Source organism: Scyliorhinus canicula, chromosome 1 (assembly GCF_902713615.1).
Source record: "Scyliorhinus canicula chromosome 1, sScyCan1.1, whole genome shotgun sequence".
Lineage (NCBI taxonomy): Eukaryota > Metazoa > Chordata > Chondrichthyes > Carcharhiniformes > Scyliorhinidae > Scyliorhinus > Scyliorhinus canicula.
In genome coordinates, this window is record NC_052146.1 from 162,812,862 (window position 1) to 162,832,968 (window position 20,107).

At 48.3% G+C, this 20,107-nt stretch overlaps 1 protein-coding gene across 5 annotated transcripts in view; it reads right to left on the reverse strand.

Annotated features, from left to right (window-relative positions):
- The window catches only part of col16a1 (collagen, type XVI, alpha 1), a 476,156-nt gene that overhangs the window by 111,018 nt on the left and 345,031 nt on the right, over positions 1-20,107 (reverse strand). For all 5 annotated transcript variants that reach the window (XM_038801937.1, XM_038801918.1, XM_038801946.1 and 2 more), the window contains 5 exons: positions 19,251-19,367; positions 17,125-17,169; positions 13,650-13,730; positions 9,839-9,883; positions 1,176-1,220 (listed from right to left, as the gene is read on the reverse strand). In XM_038801937.1, the coding sequence (XP_038657865.1) occupies positions 1,176-1,220; positions 9,839-9,883; positions 13,650-13,730; positions 17,125-17,169; positions 19,251-19,367 (333 nt within the window). The remainder of the gene's footprint in view (positions 1-1,175; positions 1,221-9,838; positions 9,884-13,649; positions 13,731-17,124; positions 17,170-19,250; positions 19,368-20,107) is intronic.

Here is a 20,107-nt window from a genome sequence, read left to right on the forward strand (position 1 = left end):
GGCATGTCACAGAGAAGGAGGTCAGCGGCATCGGCTGATTCTCAGTACGCCCCTCCTCCAGCACCCTTGATCAGGTAGCGAGTGCCTATGAATGAGCATCCTCCATGCCCTCACCCTCCCCTGCCCGCCCGGTAGTCTGCAAGTAACTCCAACAGGGTTTTCTCTTCAAGCTTCCTGCTCGATGAAGACCCAGTCTGCTTGAGGGCCCCAGTTGGTGGAGGGTTGGGAAGCCATTTGTAGTGATTGTGGTGACTGTCTCTTTTAATCAGTACAGATGAAAAGGGCTATCTGATTTGCAGGACCAATGGGAACGGAGAGTGAATTATCACCCCAGAGGGTGGAGTCCTCTCTTGGGCAGAATACATTGAGCAGTCATGTAATGCGCATGTTAGCAGCTTGGACCTGCTTCTCCAAGGTAGCTTAGTGCTGCAAAACCTCCGATACCAAGTTACTGTTTGTTAATAAATACCATCTTGTTGCTGACAAAGCCCGAAATCTCTTGACAATGCAAGAAGTGGCCACGCTACAAAATACCGTTTACAAGGTTTCCTGCCATACACTTATCAGGGCGAGGTCCCACCCACCCTCCACCCACTCCACCACCAAACCCGCCATGGAGAAGGGTATTAAATTCTGACCAATAAATGTATTGCCACTAACTCTACAACTCACCACCAATGTCAATCAGCATCTCTTTAACGCGTATGATGAGTGCCTCCCACTAGTCGATACATAATCTTAATTTCTACAATTAACAGGTGCACCAGGATAAGACCCATTCAGCCTGAGTCCGAATACAAGAGTCAAACAGGGCAGATGCCAGGGAGATCAGAATCCTGCCCCATATTTATGACGGGAATGCCTGGAATTATGAAACTATTGCTATTGTGTGGAATGCCATAGGCTCCATGTGTTGTCAGGCAAGTAGTTCACACCGCAAACATCCTTACAGATATTCCATGTCAGGATTTTCCGGACAGTCCAGTGAACGGGATCTTCCGGTCCTGCCGAGATGACACCCCCTCCCCCCACCCACCATGGTTCACCAGTGAACAATGGGAAAACGTGTGGAGGGGAGGGGGGTGAATCCCTCTCCTTATTTGGGGAATTTCTCTGTCCATTCCTGAGGGTTCCACACAAAAAGCAAAAGGACACTTTGTTCATTGGCTACTTACAGGTAAACCTGACGTTCCAGGACCACCAGCGAATCCAGGGGGACCCTAAAGAGAAAAACATATTCAATTAGTGCCAAATTTCCCATGTTTTCATATACTCTAGGTGAGACTTAACGGGTGCCTTGTATAAGTTCAGCATAACCTCCTTGCTCTGGCACTCTATTCCCATTTTAATAAAGTCCAGAATACTATTTGCTTTATTAACTGCTCTCTCAACCTGTCCTGCCATCTTCAATGATCTATGGACAGGTAGACTCAGGTCTCTCTGCTCCTTCACACCCTTAAGAATTTTACCCCTTAATTTATATTGTCTGTCGATGTTCTTCCGACCAAAATGTATATTCTCATGCTTCTCTGTATTGAGCTGCATCTGCCACCTATCTGCCCACTCCACCAACTTGCCTATGTCCATAAGATCATGAGATGTCGGAGCAGAATTAGGCCTCTCAGCCCATCGAGTCTACTCCACCATTCAGTGAGGTAAAGACTGAACTGATATAATCCTCAACTCCCCTTTCCCGTCTTATCCCCATAATCCTTGATTCCCTTACTAATTAACTCCTCCTGATGTCCTTTTGAGGTTTTACACTGTCCGCTTCACAGTTTACAACACTTCCAACTCACTCTCACTCTAATTCTGTTCTCATGAGCTAACCCATGATCAAGAACAGAAGCCTTTACTGACCTTACCTCTCTCCACTGACACTCAGGCTCCATAACCGGGATTCTCCTTTCCGGGGACTAAGTCCCACGCCGGCGGGAAAACTGGCATCAACGGCTCCGGCGTCTATGGGCCCCCAAGGTAATTCTCCACTTCCCTCCACTTTCTCGGGGGCTAGGTTGACGCCGGATGAATTGGCGCCGCTCCAGCCAGCGCCGAAGGGACTGACCAAGTTCACGCAAGCACCAAAGGGCTGGCGTGATCTCGCGCATGTGCGGAACTGCTGGTGTGTTTTGGTACATGCGCGGGGGGTTCTCTTCTCCACACCGGCCATGGCAGAGCCCAACAGGGGCTGGCGCGGAAGGAAGGAGAGCCCCCACAGCACAGGCCCGCCCGCATATCGGTGGGCCCCGATCGCTGGCCAGGCCGGGGTCGGATCTCCCCACCCTGGGCCACTGGGCCCATTGGGGCCCGGAGAATTGCCGGTGGGGCCACTACCAATGCCCCCCCCCCCCCCCCCCCCCCCCCCGTGGCGTGGCATGAACCCCGAACCCACACGAAAAACGGCACCGAAGAATATGGCACCCAGCGGCGGGGTGGGATTCATGCCACCTCCCCCGGGTATTCTTCGACCCGGTAACATAGCTATAATTATAACTTCCTCCCCCGTGTCACATCAGGCATGTGGAAACATTGTGAGGGGGCTGTTAAACTGAGGCCAGCCATCAACAGCCTTCCCCTGAGCCTCTTGACTGAATGTTTCTCTTGTTATGAGTCTGGACGAGAACTCCAATTTTGGTTCAGATTCCAGATTGGAACCTAATTATTAGCATTTGGTGAACTGTGAAGTAATGTTACTGCGCCACAGGAGTAATAACACTGATCGGTGGACAGCTTTTACATTAAAAACAAACTTTAATTTGAACACAGAATTAAAGCACAATAGCAACAAAGCAATAGCTTTATAGCTAACAGTTACAACATCTTAACTTGCTCCTGAAACCTGCCTCTATATTCCAATTAAGCAACCCATGTATTTCAAATACCATAGATGTTTAAAGTTTTTTTTTAATCAACATTTTATTAAGGTATTTTTGGTATTATTGCAACAACAAAATAAACAATGTACATGAAACTATAAACATTGTGCAAAAGCCATCTCCCTCCCTTACAGGCCCCACCTTTATTAACCCCCAATTCTAAGCTAAACTAACCCTCCCTTTTGCTGACGATTAATTTTCCGCGAAGAAGTCGACGAACGGTTGCCACCTCCGGGTGAACCCTAACATTGACCCTCTCAAGGCGAACATGATTTTCTCCAAACAGAGAAAGCTAGCCATGTCCGATAGCCAGGTCTCCGACTTTGGGGGCTTTGAGTCCCTCCAAGCTAATAGTATCCGTCTCCGGGCTACCAGGGACGCAAAGGCCAGAACGTCTGCCTCTTTCTCCTCCTGGATTACCAGGTCTTCCGATACCCCGAAAATCACCACCTCTGGACTCAGCGCCACCCTTGTTTTTAACACCGTGGACATGACATCTGCAAACCCCTGCCAAAATCCCCTAAGCTTCGGACATGCCCAGAACATGTGGACATGGTTCGCCGGTCCTCCCGCACATTTTGTACACCTGTCTTCCACTCCAAAGAATCTGCTCATCCGGGCCACTGTCATGTGGGCCCGGTGAACAACCTTAAATTGTATCAGGCTGAGCCTGGCACATGTTGCGGATGCGTTGACTCTAGTCAACACATCTGCCCAGAGACCATCCTCTATCACTCCTCCCAGCTCCTCCTCCCATTTGCGGTTCAGCTCCTCGGTCTGCTTCTCCTTTGACCCCATAAGTTCCTTGTAAATGTCGGAGACACTCCCTTCTCCTACACACCCTCTGGAAACTACCCTGTCTTGAATCCCCCTTAGCGGTAGGAGCGGGAAGGTTTACACCTGTTTATGTAGGAAGTCCGGCACCTGCAGGTACCTGAATTTGTTTCCCCTCGCCAACCCAAACTTGTCCTCCAGTGCCCTCATACTCGGAAAGCTCCCGTCTATAAACATATCCCCCATCCTCTCAATCCCTGCTCTCCGCCATGTCCGTAACCCCCCATCCATACTTCCCAAGGTAAACCGGTGATTATTACAGATTGGGGATCAGACCGATGCTCCCTCTTCTCCCACATGTCTCCTCCATTGCCCACAGACTCTCAGGGCCACCACCACCATGGGGTTGGTGGAGTACCTGCTGGCGGGAATGGCAGAGGCGCGGTTACCAATGCCCCCAGACTGGTGCCCTTGCATGAAGCTGCCTCCATACGCTCCCATGCCGACCACTCCCCCACCACTCACTTCCTGCTCATGGCTATATTCGCCGCCCAGTAATAGTTACTAAAATTTGGCAGCGCCAGCCCGCCCTCTCCCCGACTCAGCTCAAGCATTACCTTCCTTACTCGCGGGGTCTTGCCCGCCCAAACAAAGCCAGAGATCACTTTGTTGACCCGTTTAAAAAAGGACCGCGGAATAAAGATGGGGAGACATTGAAACATGAACAGGAATCTCGGGAGGACCATCACCTTCACCGTCTGCACCCTCCCAGCTAATGACAACGGGAGTGCGTCCCATCTCCGAAAATCGTCCTTCATTTGGTCCACTTGTCGGGCAAGATTTAATTTATGCAGCCGGTCCCATTCCCGCGCCACTTGAATGCCTAGGTACCTAAAGCTCCCCCTACTAATATAAATGGCAGGTCCACCAATCGCCTCTCCTGTCCCCTCCCTGGACCGCAAACATCTCACTTTTCCCCATATTTAGCTTATACCCCGAAAACCGGCCAAATTCCCCTAGAATCCTCATGATTTCTTCCATCCCCTCTATTGGGTCCGATACATACAGAAGCAGGTTGTCTGCATAGAGCGAGACTCTGTGCTCCACACACTCCCCTGCATCAGCCCCTTGAGGCTCACAGAGCAATCGCCAACGGGGCATCCCTGTCTCGTCCCCCGGTGCAGTCTAAAATAGCCCGATGTTATCCTATTCGTCCGTACGTTTGCCACAGGAACCTGATGCAGCAACTTGACCCAGTCAATAAAGCCCCGCCCAAATCCGAACCGTCCCAGTACCTCCCACAGATAATCCCATTCTACCTGATCAAAAGCCTTTTCTGCATCCATTGCGATCACTACTTCCACCTCCCTACCTTCTTACATTGGCCACCAACTGCCTGCCCTTAATAAACCCTGTCTGGTCCTCCCCAATAACGTCCGGAACATAATCCTCAATCCTGGAGGACACAATTTTGGCCGGCAATTTGGCATCCACATTCAACAGGGATATCGGCCTGTAGGATCCACACAGCTCCGGTTTGTTGTCCTGCTTCAGATTCAGCGAAATTGTGGCCTGTGACATCGTCGGGGGCAGCACCCCTCTTTCCCTTTCCTCATTGAACATCCTCATCAACACCGGCCCCAATATCCCAGAGAACGTTTTGTAAAACTCTATTGGGTACCCATCCGGCCCCGGGGCTTTACCCGCCTGCATGGCCTTCAAGCCCTCCACTATCTCTTCTAACCCTATTGGGGCCCCCAGCCCTTCTACCCACTCCCCGTCCACCTTTGGGGAAATTCAACCCCTCCAGGAAGTGACTCATCCCCTCCAGTCCTGTAGGGGTTCCGACCTATACAGCCGACTGTAGAAATCCCTAAACGCCTTATTCACCCCTGCTGAATCTCCAACCAGGTTCCCATCTCCGTCATTTACTTTCCCGATCTCCCTGGCTGCCTCCCTCTTTCTAAGCTGCTGTGCAAACAACCTGCTGGCCTTCTCTTCCTACTCATAGATCGTCCCCCTCACCTTTCTCAGCTGCTCCACCACCTTCCCTGTGGTTAACAAACCGAACTCCGCCTGTAGCCTCTGCCGTTCCCTTAAAAGCCCTGCCTCTGGGTCTCCGCATACCTCCTATCGATCTGCAGTATCTCCTTTACTGGTCGGTCCGTCTCTGCCCTGTCCACCTTCTCCCTTTGGGCCCGTATCGAGATCAGCTCCCCTCTGACCACCACCTTCAGCGCTTCCCAGACCATCGCTGCTGAAATTTCCCCCGTGTCGCTAACCTGCAGGTAATTCTGAATACATTTCCTCAGCCGCTCGCACACCCCTTTGTCAGCCAAAAGTTCCACATCTAACCTCCATTGCGGGCACTGGTTACTGTCTTTACTAACCTGCAGGTCAACCCAGTGCGGAGCATGGTCTGAGATTGTGATCGCCGAGTACCCCGTGTCCACCACCCCTGCCAGTAAGGTCTTGCTCAAAATAAAGAAATCAATCCCGGAATACACGTGTGAGTAGGAGGAGAACTCCCTCACCCTCGGCTGCCCAAAACTCCATGGATCCACCCCCCCCCCCCCCCCCCCCCCCCCCCCCCATCTGCTCCATGAACCCTTTTAGTTGCTGGCACCCTGCCCGTTTTCGAGCTTGACCGGTCCAAGCCAGGGTCAATAACTGTGTTGAAGTCCCCTCCTATGACCAACCTGTGCGAATCCAGGCCCGGTAACGTCCCCAGCATCCTCTTTATAAACTCCACATCATCCCAATTTGGGGCATACACATTTACTAATACCACCTGCACCCCCTCTAGCTTCCCAATGGCCATAATGTACCGACCTCCCACATCCGAGACTATTCTACCCACCTCAAACACCACCCACTTATTGATCAGGATCGCGACCCCTCTAGTCTTTGAATCCAGTCCCGAGTGAAAGACCTGACTGACCCAGCCTTTCCTCAATCTAATCTGGTCAGTGCATCTGAGGTGCGTCTCCTGCAACATTACCACGTCCACCTTCAGTCCCCTAAGATGCGCGAACACGTGCCCTCTGGACCTGCCCATTTAACCCTCGAACATTCCAGGTGATCAGCCTAGTTGGGGGCTCATTCCCCTCCCCCTCCCCCCCGCCTTCACTGATCAGCCATCCCCTTTATAGTGCCCGCTTCCAGCCCATGCTCCGTGCTTCCTTCGGCCCGCCCCTAGGCAGCTTCCGCCCCTAACCTCCTCTCAGTTCCTTAGCCCAAGTCCCTCCCTCGTCAGCAGAACATTTACCCCCCCCCCCAATAACACCACTCTGTAATCCAACCCCTTTACGAAACCGAACATATGCACCCCCCCACTGCGCTTCCGTGAGCTAGCCTGCCCATCCCTGAAGCCGGATAGTCTCGCACCTATTGTTCCCTCCCCCACTCATACAAACATACTCCAACATCAAACAATCCCGACACAATTGCCTGACAGAAAAACCCCAAGATCTAAACAAGCACACCTCCATCCCCCAACAGTGCAAATGAAAACCTTAACTCACTCAGCTTTACCGCTGGTCCCAAATCCATGCAAAAGGCATTACAAATAGCTTCCACAAAACGAAAAACGAGAAACTTTTTAAAAAAAAAGAACAGAGAAACAGCAAAAAAAAAGCATGAACGTTGCAGCAAAGTTCAAAAGTTCTCAGTCCACCACCAGTCCTTTCCTTTTGGCGAAGTCCACTGCGTCCTCAAGCGACTCGAAATAAAAGTGCTGTTCCTCGTGCGTGACCCAGAGACAGGCCGGATACAACAGTCCGACCTTCACCTATTTCTTAAAAAGGATCGACCTAATCTGGTTGAAGTCTGCTCTTCTCCTGGCCACCTCCACACTCAGGTCTTGGTAAACCCGCAGGATACTGTTATCCAACTTACAGCTTCGAGTCTGCTTGGCCCACTGTAGAATGCGCTCCTTATCCAAGTACCTGTAGAATCTCACCACTATTGCCCTCGGGGGGTCTCCCATTCGCGGCTTCCTCGCGAGTGCTCTGTGAGCCCTGTCCACCTACAAGGGCCGGGAGAATGCCCCATCCCCAAGCAGCTTCTCAAACATGTCCGCTATGTATGCCCCAGCGTCCGCTCCTTCGGACCCCTCCGGGAGCCCAACTATTCTCAAGTTCTGCCGGCGAGACCTATTCTCTAGGTCCTCCAGCTTCTCCAGGAGCCTCTTCTGCCGGTCTCTCAGCATCCCCACCTCCAACTCCACCGCAGTTTGATGTTCCTCTTGCTCAGTCAGCGCCTTCTCTACCTGCTGGATCGCCCAATCTTGGGTGTCCAATCTGAGCTCCAGCCGCTCAATTGACTCTTTTATCGGGTCCAAGCAGTCCCGTTTCTGCTTAGCAAAGCCTTCCTGAATTACTTGCATCAGCTGCTCCGTTGACCGCTGGGTCGACAAACGAGAGGTCCGGTCCTCCGCCGTGCTGTCTCCCGCTGCAGCTTCAGTCCAAGCCTTCTCTGTCTTCTGTTTCTACCTTTACGAGCACTTCTCGTCCTTCTCTCCATGTACCGATGTGGGAATTCAGTACACAATTGCCTCTGTCATCAGCTTTACAATTCATGTCTGGTCGAAAATCGGGGGAAGAGGTCCAAAAGTCCGACCCGGTCGGGAGCCAACAAATGTGCAACTTACTCCTTCATAGCCACCACCGGAAGTCCACAGATGTATAAAGTTGACAACCAGGTTTTACTTGCTTATCTTGGTGCAGAGTCCTTGGAGTCCTTTTTTTAGGACCAAGCTGAAAGCTTTCTGCTCAACTTAGAGCCCTGTAAGCATCTATTTTGTCCAGACAGACCTCGCCCCTTCCATTGGCTTCAGCAGCTGCACTCAAAGCACACAGCATTCTTCTGTCTCCTGTTACAAGATGTGCCTCAATTTGTTTAGCCAGGCTCAAATTATTACATTACATTTGTTCGCTATCTGTAAACAGGTAAAATGGCTTTTAATATCTATGAGCAAAACACTTCCCTTGCAAAAATCACTATTACCTCACAGCTCTAGCAGACATACTTTCTGTAAACACTTTAACACAGTTCTAATACCTCAAAAACACAAACCATAAAATATGGCAATTTCTTATATTCATCACACTCTTCAGAGCTGAAAAGTGGTACACTTGTCTCAAACTGAGAGGATCCACTTGATAAATATGCACAGCTTAGGCTGGTGGCATCACTGGAGTTGGATGTGATATTTTAGTCCACGGCCTGGGTGGGGAATGTTTCATTGTGTGGTTGGGGTCCAGATGAGGATTTGGGGGATTACCTATTCTCCCAAAGTATACTACACGTGTCTGTAGTTTCTTAAAGCCATTGCTCTTTATTTACAACCAATATTTATACATTTGGACCTGTACCTGAGGTTAGAGCTTCTCCTTCTTCCCATCTCCTGAGATCTGATATCTTTATTACATCAGCATCATGCATGCTTCTGATGTTAAGCCCTTACACCCTACATCATACATATATACCCTTGTGCAGGGAAGTAGTGGCTTCTCCATCCTCCTCCCCCTGAGCCAGAGGTGCCAGAAAGGGATCATGAGCCAGGAGAGGTCCAGGATGGAAGGCATGTTGGTTTCCTCATTGGCTGGAAGCAGTAGGAGTGTCCCCTCAGATCTTACAAGGAATCCTTGGACTGTCCTTGCCCATGGCATCCCCCACTGCCCGACCTTTCTCCAATGAATTCGAACCCAGCCTCCCTCCACTTATCCCTCCCCGCAGTGTTGTACACTGAGGCAGGCTGTGGCCTCTCTCCTGTGAGCTAGTTTGGCCTCGTTCGAATCTTGTCTTTGAGGTGATTGGGACAGTGCATTCCAGGACATAACAACTCACTGTGCAAAATGATTCCCCTCTCCCCTGCTTCTTTTGAAAACTATCTTAAATCTACTTCTTCTGGTTACTGACCCACCCGATATTTAAAGCAGGTTCTCCTTATACACTCCATAATAACCCTTCTGTAGTTCTCTCACCCAATGGAATGGTACATAATGGGGCTGCGGGTGGGAGTGAAGACCCTGTATGGATAATATTTATGGCCGACGCAACACTATTTGTTCAGCCATTGAGTGGATGGAGAACATGTTCCGAGGGAGAAATTGACAGACGAATAGAGGGTTTATGTTTCAAATGACTGTCCCATTCCAGCCCGGGCAGATTAAAGCAATACTTACGGGTGGCCCTGGGGGTCCAGCATATCCTCGGAGTCCTGGGGTACCCTGGAGAAAGATTATTGTTTCTTTTTAGTGCAAATTAATATAACAAATTGGACAAGTTGGTTCCACGTATTTCCATGTAACCACAAGATGTGCAAGGCGAGGAAGACCATTTTAATTAATTTATCCAGAACGATAAGTTTGAGAAGGACAGTTCTGCTATCAATCCAAAAATTAGTTTTCATTAATTTGATTTTCTACAGTTTAATTTCTCCAGGTTATCTTTTTCCATAACCACAACTATCTTTATAATTTGCTCTCAGTTTCCCCCTACCCTGGTGAAATAGTCCAAGGGCTAGATTTTTGATTCAGACACCGTAACTTGGGGCAGTTTCTGACCCCTTGACACCTCCTCCCATAACCACCATATTTTCATCTCCGAGAGAGGTGGGTGGGCAAGATTGGGATCCGTTGCCTCCTTGGGAGGGCCTGAGGCAGTGTCAGAGTCGGGCAAGTTCCAAGACAAGCAAGGTAGAAGGCCCTCCATGGTTCCCTGGGATATTTGGCTTAGCTCTGCACATCGTTCTTATGCCCCTTAACTGTCACCAGCCATTCATTCCCCATACAAGCTCTATGCTTTCTCATAACTCCCATGTCCCCTCCATGCTCCCATGTGTCTTCATAGAATTTACAGTGCAGAAGGAGGCCATTCGGCCCATCGAGTCTGCACCGGCTCCTGGAAAGAGCACCCTACCCAAGGTCAACACCTATCCCCATAACCCAGTAACCCCACCCAACACTAAGGGCAACACTGAGGGCAATTTATCATGGCCAATCCACCTAACCTGCACATCTTTGGACTGTGGGAGGAAACCGGAGCACCCGGAGGAAACCCACGCACACACGGGGAGGATGTGCAGACTCCGCACAGACAGTGACCCAAGCCGGAATCGAACCTGGGACCCTGGAGCTGTGAAGCAATTGTGCTACCCACAATGCTACTGTACTGCCCCACAATGCTACCGTGCTTCCAGAACTACTCATCCAGCATCCACTTTGTACAGGCATTAGAAGCCTTGTAATCGTAATGGGAAGCCTTTGAAATGGACTTGTTGAAAAAATAAACCTCTGATGATCTAATAACAAACTCTTTTGGGGGGGGGGGGGGGGGGGTAGATTGTCAGCTGGTGTTCGCTGTGGGTGAATCTCTCCTGCGAGATCTCATTCGTGGATTTTCCCCGCCCCTAACTGGTGACATAACAAGGTTCCCACCCTTTACATGAATTTAAATGCATTTTAAAGTATTTAAAACGCTTCCCCGCCATATGCTCTCCCAGGTAGGGATTTCTCCCCTCACTGATGTGGTGTCGCGTTGGCGAGTTTAGCAAAAGCTTGTGCAAAATGGGAAGCTGTCGAGGTGAACCCTCCTGCGGCCCAAGGGTAAGTATAGCACATGGGAGGGGGGGGGGGGGGGTGGAAAGAGAGATATGTGCATTGCCTTCAGGGGAGAGAGCTCTGACACTGCTCCCAGGCAGTGCCCTCTGACAATGGCAGGGGGCTGGGCCAGCATTGTTCCCGCTGGAGACACCCCATGGAGGAGGCATGGTTTTTCTTACATGTGTTTGAGGGGGTTGGCCCACTGATTAGGGGTGAGAGTACGGTTGTCCCGGTGTTTGTGTGGCAGGGGGGGAAAACATGTTGATCAATGCTAGTGAGGGGGTCTCCCATGTCCACCAGGGGATGAGGGAGAGTTCCTTTTTGACGCAGATTGGGTTACCATTTAAAGGTGGCGGCCCGATCTCTGTGCTGATGTTGCCAGCTCTATCAGGGTCCGCCCCTTCAGAGTGACGGAGGAAACCACGCCCCCAGATTCTCTGTGCACAGAGTGCCAGAGAATCTAGAGAGAAAACTCGGCTGTACAGCTGGAGGGCTACACACAGGTTTTATCGCTAAAACAGACCCTGCAACCAAGATGGCGCCAGAGTGAGGCGACTCTCTGTGAACTCTCCAATCCAATCCAGACACTCTGAAAAAATATTGCCAGATTCTGCCCACAGTCATTCGCACTGCACGGAAAATACACCAGCTCCATTGACAAAATGTAATTCTGTTGAAGGGGCCGTTAAGTTGTGAAATCTTCCCAGCTCTGGGTCATTGTCCATGTAGAGTTTGCACTTTCTCCCCGTGTTTGCATTGATTTCTCCCCCACAACCAAAAAATGTGCAAGCTAGGTGGATTGGCCTCGCTAAATTGGAAAAAATGAATTGGGTACTCTAAATTTTTTTTTTTTTTAAATAGTTGTGAAATCAAACAAAAAATTTTCAGAGAATCCCTCCCCTTAAATTTCACACAGTGAGGATGAGTGATTAGACTGTGGGTGAGATTATGCTATCAAGGCTTGCATTCCTTAAATTATAGAAAGTTAATGGGTGCTTGATTGAGGGATTTGAAACAAATTGATAGACAGGTTAGAGAGGATCATTTTGGCACTGGTGTGGAAATTCAGCACAATCTTAAAATCAGGCAGGGCCAGTGAAGGAAAGAAATTGGGAAACACTTCACCTGATCAATTGATAATTATAATCCGAGATTGATAGATTTTTGCTAGCCCAGTGTATTAAGGGATCCGGATGGAGTTTGGGTACAAATGAACCAAGGTCTCATTAAGTAGTGGACAGGCTTGAGGGGTTTAATGGCCTCCTCCTGTTCCAATATTCAACTGCACAAAGGAGGAGGAGGGTGAGTGGATGTAGCAAAGAATGAAGAGAACAAGAAAGTTCTGAGAAGCTTCAGAAGAGAAGGGAGGCAAGAGGTGAAAGAATTGTCCATCAAACTTCACTTGCTAAACTGTAACCAGGCTCAACAAACATGGAGCCGGATTCTCGGTAGCACAACGGAACGTTTGTGTTTGGCGATCGGGCAGAGAATGGATTTCCACGCCGAAATCGGGGCTGGCGCCAGTCCGACGCCAGTCCAACATGCTCCGTCCCCTCCAAACTGCTGTCATCGTGAAGTGCGCCACTTCAACGGTATTGTCGCGTCACCGGCTGGCCCACCCATGATGCTCTGCTCTCAGTGGGCCTAATTCCCACGTGTGGTCCCAACTGTGCAGGAACCCAGCGTGCTGGCGGCGGACTATGTTCAGCACCACCACACTCAGCTGGGATCTGTGCCGCTGGCAGATGGGAGCAAGGGTTAGGGAAACTGGCGGAGGGGGGTCAGGGGGTGGGCTGTGGGATCGCGGTTTATGGGTTGAGTTATGCGCATGCCCAGCGCCATGTTGTACGGCGTAACCAGTGCAGGTCGCCAGGCGTGCGCATGCGTGGCCCGGGACCCGTCCGTTTTTGGCGCAATCCGTGGGTGTTTTACGCGGTGCCGGTGCGAGCCCCTCACCAGTACCGGGATTGATGAGGGGTTCGCACCAATTTGCCGGTCGTGAAACACCATGGGTCCCATGCCGACGTCGGCACATAGCCGCAGAAACAGAGAATTTCGTCCATTATCCCTTGTGTGATGGTCCTAACAATGAGACACATTGTCCGGGATTCACTGTTGCGCGTTTGCACCACTACCGCTGCTGGCGAAGACACAGAATCTGGGATTCTTTACTCCTGCCTCTTGTAAATAGGATTTCCCATTGAAGCCAGCCCATGCCGGCGGGAAACCCGCACACGGGAGTGCGCTGTCGGCGCGACTGGACAATTACGCCCATTTTTCTCAGATCTTTTATTTCTATTTTTTTCTCCTCAAGTTCCTTTTTCTTTCCCTCAGCTCATGCTCATCGCCTTCCCATTTTCAGCATTGCTTCCTTACATCACCGTGTCCTTACCTGTTCTCCTTTCACGCCTGTTTCACCTGGAGGTCCAGGCATCCCAGGAAGCCCCGGATATCCGCACTCTCTATGGTTTGGCTAGAATTAAAACAAAACAAATGGTTGTGATTGTCAGAATTTTTCAATCACTCTGTTTACACATTCCTGAATGTCAAGGGGCCACTCGTGCATATACTTCCATTCCCCTCAAGAACAGCAAAACACAATGAACAGAATGTGAACCAAATGGAGCAGACAGACCCAATGTCACAAAAGATGCAGGACTCCTAGTTTCCCACTAGGCCCTTAGAAAGGCTTCAAAGGACGACTTAAGTCCATCAGACATACATCCAGCGAGATACCCCGAGAATTGAATGCAAGGAATTCTGAGAGTCCAGTGAATAACCCAGACAACAGGAATTGATGGAGAGCAGGAGGGTTAAATACAAAGTAAAGCTTCCTTTACGCTGTCCCCATCAATCACTCCCAGGACAGGTAGCAAGGAGTTAGATATAGAATAAAGCTCCCTCTACCTGTCTCCATCAAACACTCCTGGGACAGGTACAGCATGAGATTAGATGCAGTGTAAAGCTCCCTCTACACTTTCCCTCTCCCTCTACACTGTCCCCATCAATCACTCCCAGGATAGGTACAGCACGGGGTTAGGTACAGAGTAAAGTTCCCTCTGTGCTGTCCCCATTAAACACTCAGAACAGGTACAGCACGGGTTTAGATACAAAATACAGCTCCCTTCACACTGTCTTGTACCTGCCACTAATTCCAATTAAGCAACACAACCAGTATAAATGCCATTTAGAAATCAAGTTAACCAAACCGGCTACTTGCTTATCTGTGCAGACCTTTGGAGAGATGCTTTTAAGAGCAGATTGAACATACCTGTCTTGTCAGACCCTACTGCTCAACCTAACAGCATTTGGCAAAACTGCAAACTACAGAGACTTGGCTTCTCCAATTACATCATCTGTATGCCACATCGAAGCCCCATCACCTGCTTAACTAGGACTAAACACAATCCCTCATTAAGTATTTACATTCCAGGGAATATCCAGCAATCAAAACAATGTACCATCAGCCTCTCTGTAAACAAGTAAATGATCAAACTCAATCATTACATCACCTTTTACAACTCTTTAATAGCAGCTTTAGTAGACACACTGCCTCCATGTATTTTAAAGCAGCGTATTCAATAAAATCACTGCCACAAATATGAAACACAATACTTAACAATTTATATATTAATTATATTATGTATATCTTATGCACCTGTATTTAGACTTATCAGGAGTATAGATGTTTTTATTGGTTATTCCAGGCCTCAGGATTACAAATCCTGTGACATAACAGCTGCTCTGTACCCTGAGTAGCAAAGGTTTAAAATTCTGTCATATTCAGTTGGTGCTCTTCCTATGGGTCCAGGATGTCTTTAATTTTGAGCATGAATGCTAATATGTGAGGACAGTTTTGTGCTGTTAACCCTTACCCAGTAGGATTAGCAGTTGGCATCCAGTTATGTTCACATCAATGCTGATAAAATGTTCTCCAATTCTGTGGAGGATGATGTCCCCGCCATTTGCAGAAGAAAAACCCCTCTGCCCCCGAGCCACCTTTCCGATGGGCTGAGAATACTGAGGGAGATTGAATCCCGGGAACCGTAACTTTGGGATGTGGAAGACTGGGAATTGGGGTTGAGGAGATTCTCTGGTTGCAAAAAGGGAGTTATAGAACTGTAATGTCTAAAGCACAGCTTCACATTATTAAAAGTAGAATGGTAGGGAAGCACAGCGGCACAGTGATTAGCACTGCTGCCTCACGGCACCTAGGACCCAGGTTCGACCCAGGCCACTGTCCGTATGGAGTTTTTCCCCTGGTCTGCATGGGCCTCACCCCTACAAACCAAAAAAAGATGTGCAGGGCAGGTGAATTGGCTACATTAAATTGCCCCTTAATGAGAAAGAATTGTGTACACTACATTTTCTTTGGGGGGGTGGGGGGGGGGGGTAGTATAAAGGGTTAACAGAAGGGATATGCTAATGTATGATGTTGTCGATGATGATGTTCCACTGACATCAGTCAGTCATGTGTTAGGCTCTCGAGAAACAGGCTGGAATCATACCTTGGAGCTATGTGCCTACTCTGTAACCTGTTTAGATGTTTTACTAAGAAATAAATGTTAAGCAGAAGGTTGGAGAATTTTTCACCCCAAACACACAGAACTATTTGATCACCGATTAACTTGTCTCTCATTGCTTTGTATCTGCAAGAACAAGCTAGGTGATAAAGGTTAGTTAGGAATAATTCAATTGATTCCCAAGGTTGTTGCGAGAGTTGGTTAAAATATGTTTGGTCAATTACTAAATTTTGCTTCAAGCTAAAATCGGTGTCAAATGGGATGAAAGTACTCAGTGCACCCCTACATAACCTGCCTCAGGAGAATGTTGTCGCTATTGGGGCTACTGCATAAAGAAAGGAACTAATTTGAAGCTTTGTCGCTTTTCGTGAAGACTTGACGCTGCTCGGTGCCAGAAAAAATGGCATTTCCATAATTCTCACTGCTGGGCCCTCAAGGCAGTCAAATGCACGGGGCAAGGGCAAAGACTGCCCACTAGATTTGATCATAGTTGCCTTGCTTCAGTTGCCTCCTTCTTCCACCAAAATTTCTTGAGCTGCTTTCAAAGGTATTCACGACGCCCTCTGCTGCTCTTGTTCATGTATTTGCTTGTTTGGCCCCTTGTTCCGCACTGTAACCAATCACTATTTTTTGATGTACCATTGTCTCTGTCGATTATTCTTTTGTCTACTATGTACGTACTGTGACATTCCCTTGGCCACAGAAAAATACTTTCCACTGTACTTCTGTACACATGACAATAAATATCAATCAATCAGGTTTCTTCACTCTGGTTCCCTTTGAGAACACTAATGTGCTTTTTTTCATTGATGTCTCCACCACTGCCACCATGTTGTATGATGTGTTCTTCTATCTTACACTCTAGGTGTGGAATTTGATTCTTAGACAGACGATAGACACACTCTGGAACGTGCTTCACATTTTCTTGCTACATCTAAACAGGTTACAGTGTTGACACATATCCCGTGGGAATGATTCCAACCTCACTCTCAAGAGTGACTGACTGATGTCAGTGGTCTATTTTCATCTACATCATACATTAGCATATCCCATCTGTTAACCCTTTCGATAACATAATCCTCCTCGTCATTTCTTCCTCATGCGCTTATCCAGCTTCTTATCCTCCATGAATGTATCAATACTATTCGCCTCAACTATTCTCTGTGATAGTGAGTCCCACATTCAACCCACCCTCTTTGGGTAAAGTCATTTACAGAAATGGGAGCAGCGACAGTCACTTTGCAATACCATCTGCCCTGTAACTATCTGGGATCTCAGCACAAACTCCACAGGAACAAGGGCAGTTGGTGTAACAGTAAGAATTTGGTGTTGCAAGATACATACTCTCTCCTCCTCTATCCTCGGGAGTTCACGTTGCTGCTGCTTGCACTGTGGAGGAAAGAGAAAGAGTGGTTATGTCATAGTACAGGAACAGGACGAAGTCTGCTCTCCGTGCTTATATATGTATATATTTATCTACACAAAGGTATGAAATAGGAGGAGAATTCGGCCTTTGAGCCTGCTCTGCCATTTGATAAGATCATGGTTGATCTGTTTGTGCTTCAAATTCCAGAAAGGCTGCGAGTGTTGTATTCCTGAAGCTGCAAATAACCGGAATGAATGAATCTACAGATAGACCAGAATACACTCTCTCTCGGAAGGCTGTGAGTGCTGTATTCCTGAAACTACAGAGGCCTGAATGAATCCACAGTGAAAATCTCAAACTGAAAGCAAAACATGAAGAGGAGTAAGGTTCTGGAAACAGCCATTTGAAACAAATCTTTTTCTCTTCTAATGTTTTTGTTACCCCTTACCCCTATCACTCCCCCCTGTGTTTGTCTGTCTTGTGTGTGTAGAGGGTGGGTGTCAGGTTAAAGTGAAGTGGGCAATTAGGAATTGATAATATTTATCCAGTTGTTTTACTGCATATTCCTTACAGTTCTTGTTATAAATAAACAGTAATTGTGTTTAAACTACAAACCTGGTGACTGTAATTATTGGACAGTTAAGGCCAAAGACTTTGGGTATTTTCCCAAGAATTACTGGTTAATTCACTTGTTTTGTGACTGCAGGACAAGTGAGTCAGGAATTGACTGCACACTAGCCCAGGGTGTTGTAACAATTGGACAGATGTGGAAAGAATGTTTCAAATTGCTGGAGAATTCAAAACTAAGGGGCCATAAAACAAGCTGGTTCATAATAACAAGCTGGTTCATAATTGCGGCAAATGAGATTCATTCAAAGAAGAGTAAATGAGAGAAAAGGCCAAAGAAAGATATGCTTGAAGGCTGAGATGAAGACAATGGAACAGGAGCAGTATGGACCAGTTGGGCTGAATGGCCTACCTTTGCTAAACAGTCCAAACAATTGTGTGCATATTCCAGTGTGTACAAATTGAGTTTATGTGATCTTGCCTCATAATCCAACCTTGGAGAACTGTTAACATTGTGTGGTGAATCTGTTCTTCCAAGACCAATATATGCTTCTACGTGTGAGGTGACAAAATTGTGCCCAGTTATGATCTAACCAGGGACTTGCTTAGCTGTAGATAAACTGTGTCCCCTTTTATATTCCGGTTTTGATTATTTATTTGGACCTGACTGCAACATTTTAATGATATGCTTTCAGAAATTCCTAAATCTCTTCAAACCACCATTGTTACTTGATTTAACCATTTACCCTCCTACCCATGAGGGCAGTCCTGCCCTTGAACCATACATGTGGGGACTGTTCTCTCTTGGGAGGGGCTTGCGTGTTGGTGAATCCTCTCAAAGTGTCACCTGCCATCTGACAACTTGTTTTTGCAATTAAGGGGCAATTTAGCGTAACCAATCCACCTACTCTGTACATCTTTGGGTTGTGGGGGTGAGACCCACACAGACACGGGGAGAATTTGCAAGCTCCACATGGACAGTGACCGTGGCCGGGATCAAACCCAGGTCCTTGGCGCTGTGAGGCAGCAGTGGCCATCTAATAACTGAGGGAAGGCCGGTGAAAGAGAGTGTTGCTGGGCATTTGAAATGGGGCATTTGAAACCAGGAACCTTGGTGACACACCATAGATCTCCTACAGTGCATTTGGTTCATTGAGTCTGCACCAATCCTCTGAACGTGCACCCTACCTGGGCCCACTCTTTACCCTGCCTCTGTAACTCCAGAATCCCATTTAACCTGCACATCTTTGGACACCAAGGGGCAATTTAGCATGGCCAATCCACCTACCCTGTATTTCTTTGGACTGTGGGAGGAAACTGGATCATCCAGAAGAAACCCACGCAGACAGGTGGTAGGCTGGAATTGAGCCAGGGAACCTGGAACTGTGAGGCAGCAGTACTAACCACTGCGCCACCGTGCCATCCTTGAAATGCCAACACGGAAGCTGTCCAGGACAGTGAACTACTGATGGGGGCACCAACCCCTCCACATGGAAAGATTGTAAAATAATGAATGGCCCCTTGAGGGCAGACTGACCTTTTCACAGTGGTCCACACCAGCTGCTCCGGGAGTGCCATGTCCGATTTGCTCCACCTTCGGCCCTGTGAATGCCTGTGCTCCAGGAAATCCTGAACTACAGTTACCACAAAAAGTCTGCAGAGAGAAAAAGGAATGGTGATAAAAAATGAGGATCTAAAGGAAGGAACAGGCAACACCAGCTTGTGACAAGCTGTGACGCTTGACAAGCTGTGACACTTGTGACGCTGAATCCCAAATCTGGCATCCAGCCATTGAATGCGGAGTACTGATTGGACATTATTGGGATCATAAACTGATACGTCACCAAATGACGTAGGCTGGTTTAGCTCACTCGGCTAAATCGCTGGCTTTTAAAGCAGACCAATGCAAGCCAGCAGCACGGTTCAATTCCCGTACCAGCTTCCCCGGACAGGCGCCGGAATGTGGCGACTAGGGGCTTTTCACAGTAACTTCATTGAAGCCTACTCGTGACAATAAGCGATTTTCATTTCATTTCATTTTCAAATGGATGTTATCAGTAGAGGGGTACAACACTATGTGTATCTTATGAATGCAGGGTCGCACCACAGTGTGTATATATTTTTGAAATAAATTTAGTGTACCCAATTCATTTTTTCCAATTAAGGAGCACTTTTAGTGTGGCCAATCCACCTATCTGCACATCTTTCGATTGTGGAGGTGAAACCAACGCAAACACGGGGAGAATGTGCAAACTCCACACAGACAGTGACCCAGAGCTGGATGGGAACCTTGACGGCGTGAGGCAGCAATGCTAACCACTGCATCACCGTGCTGTCCTCACCATGTGTACATTTTCTGTAGAGAGAAAAAGCACATAAGACCATAAGATGTAG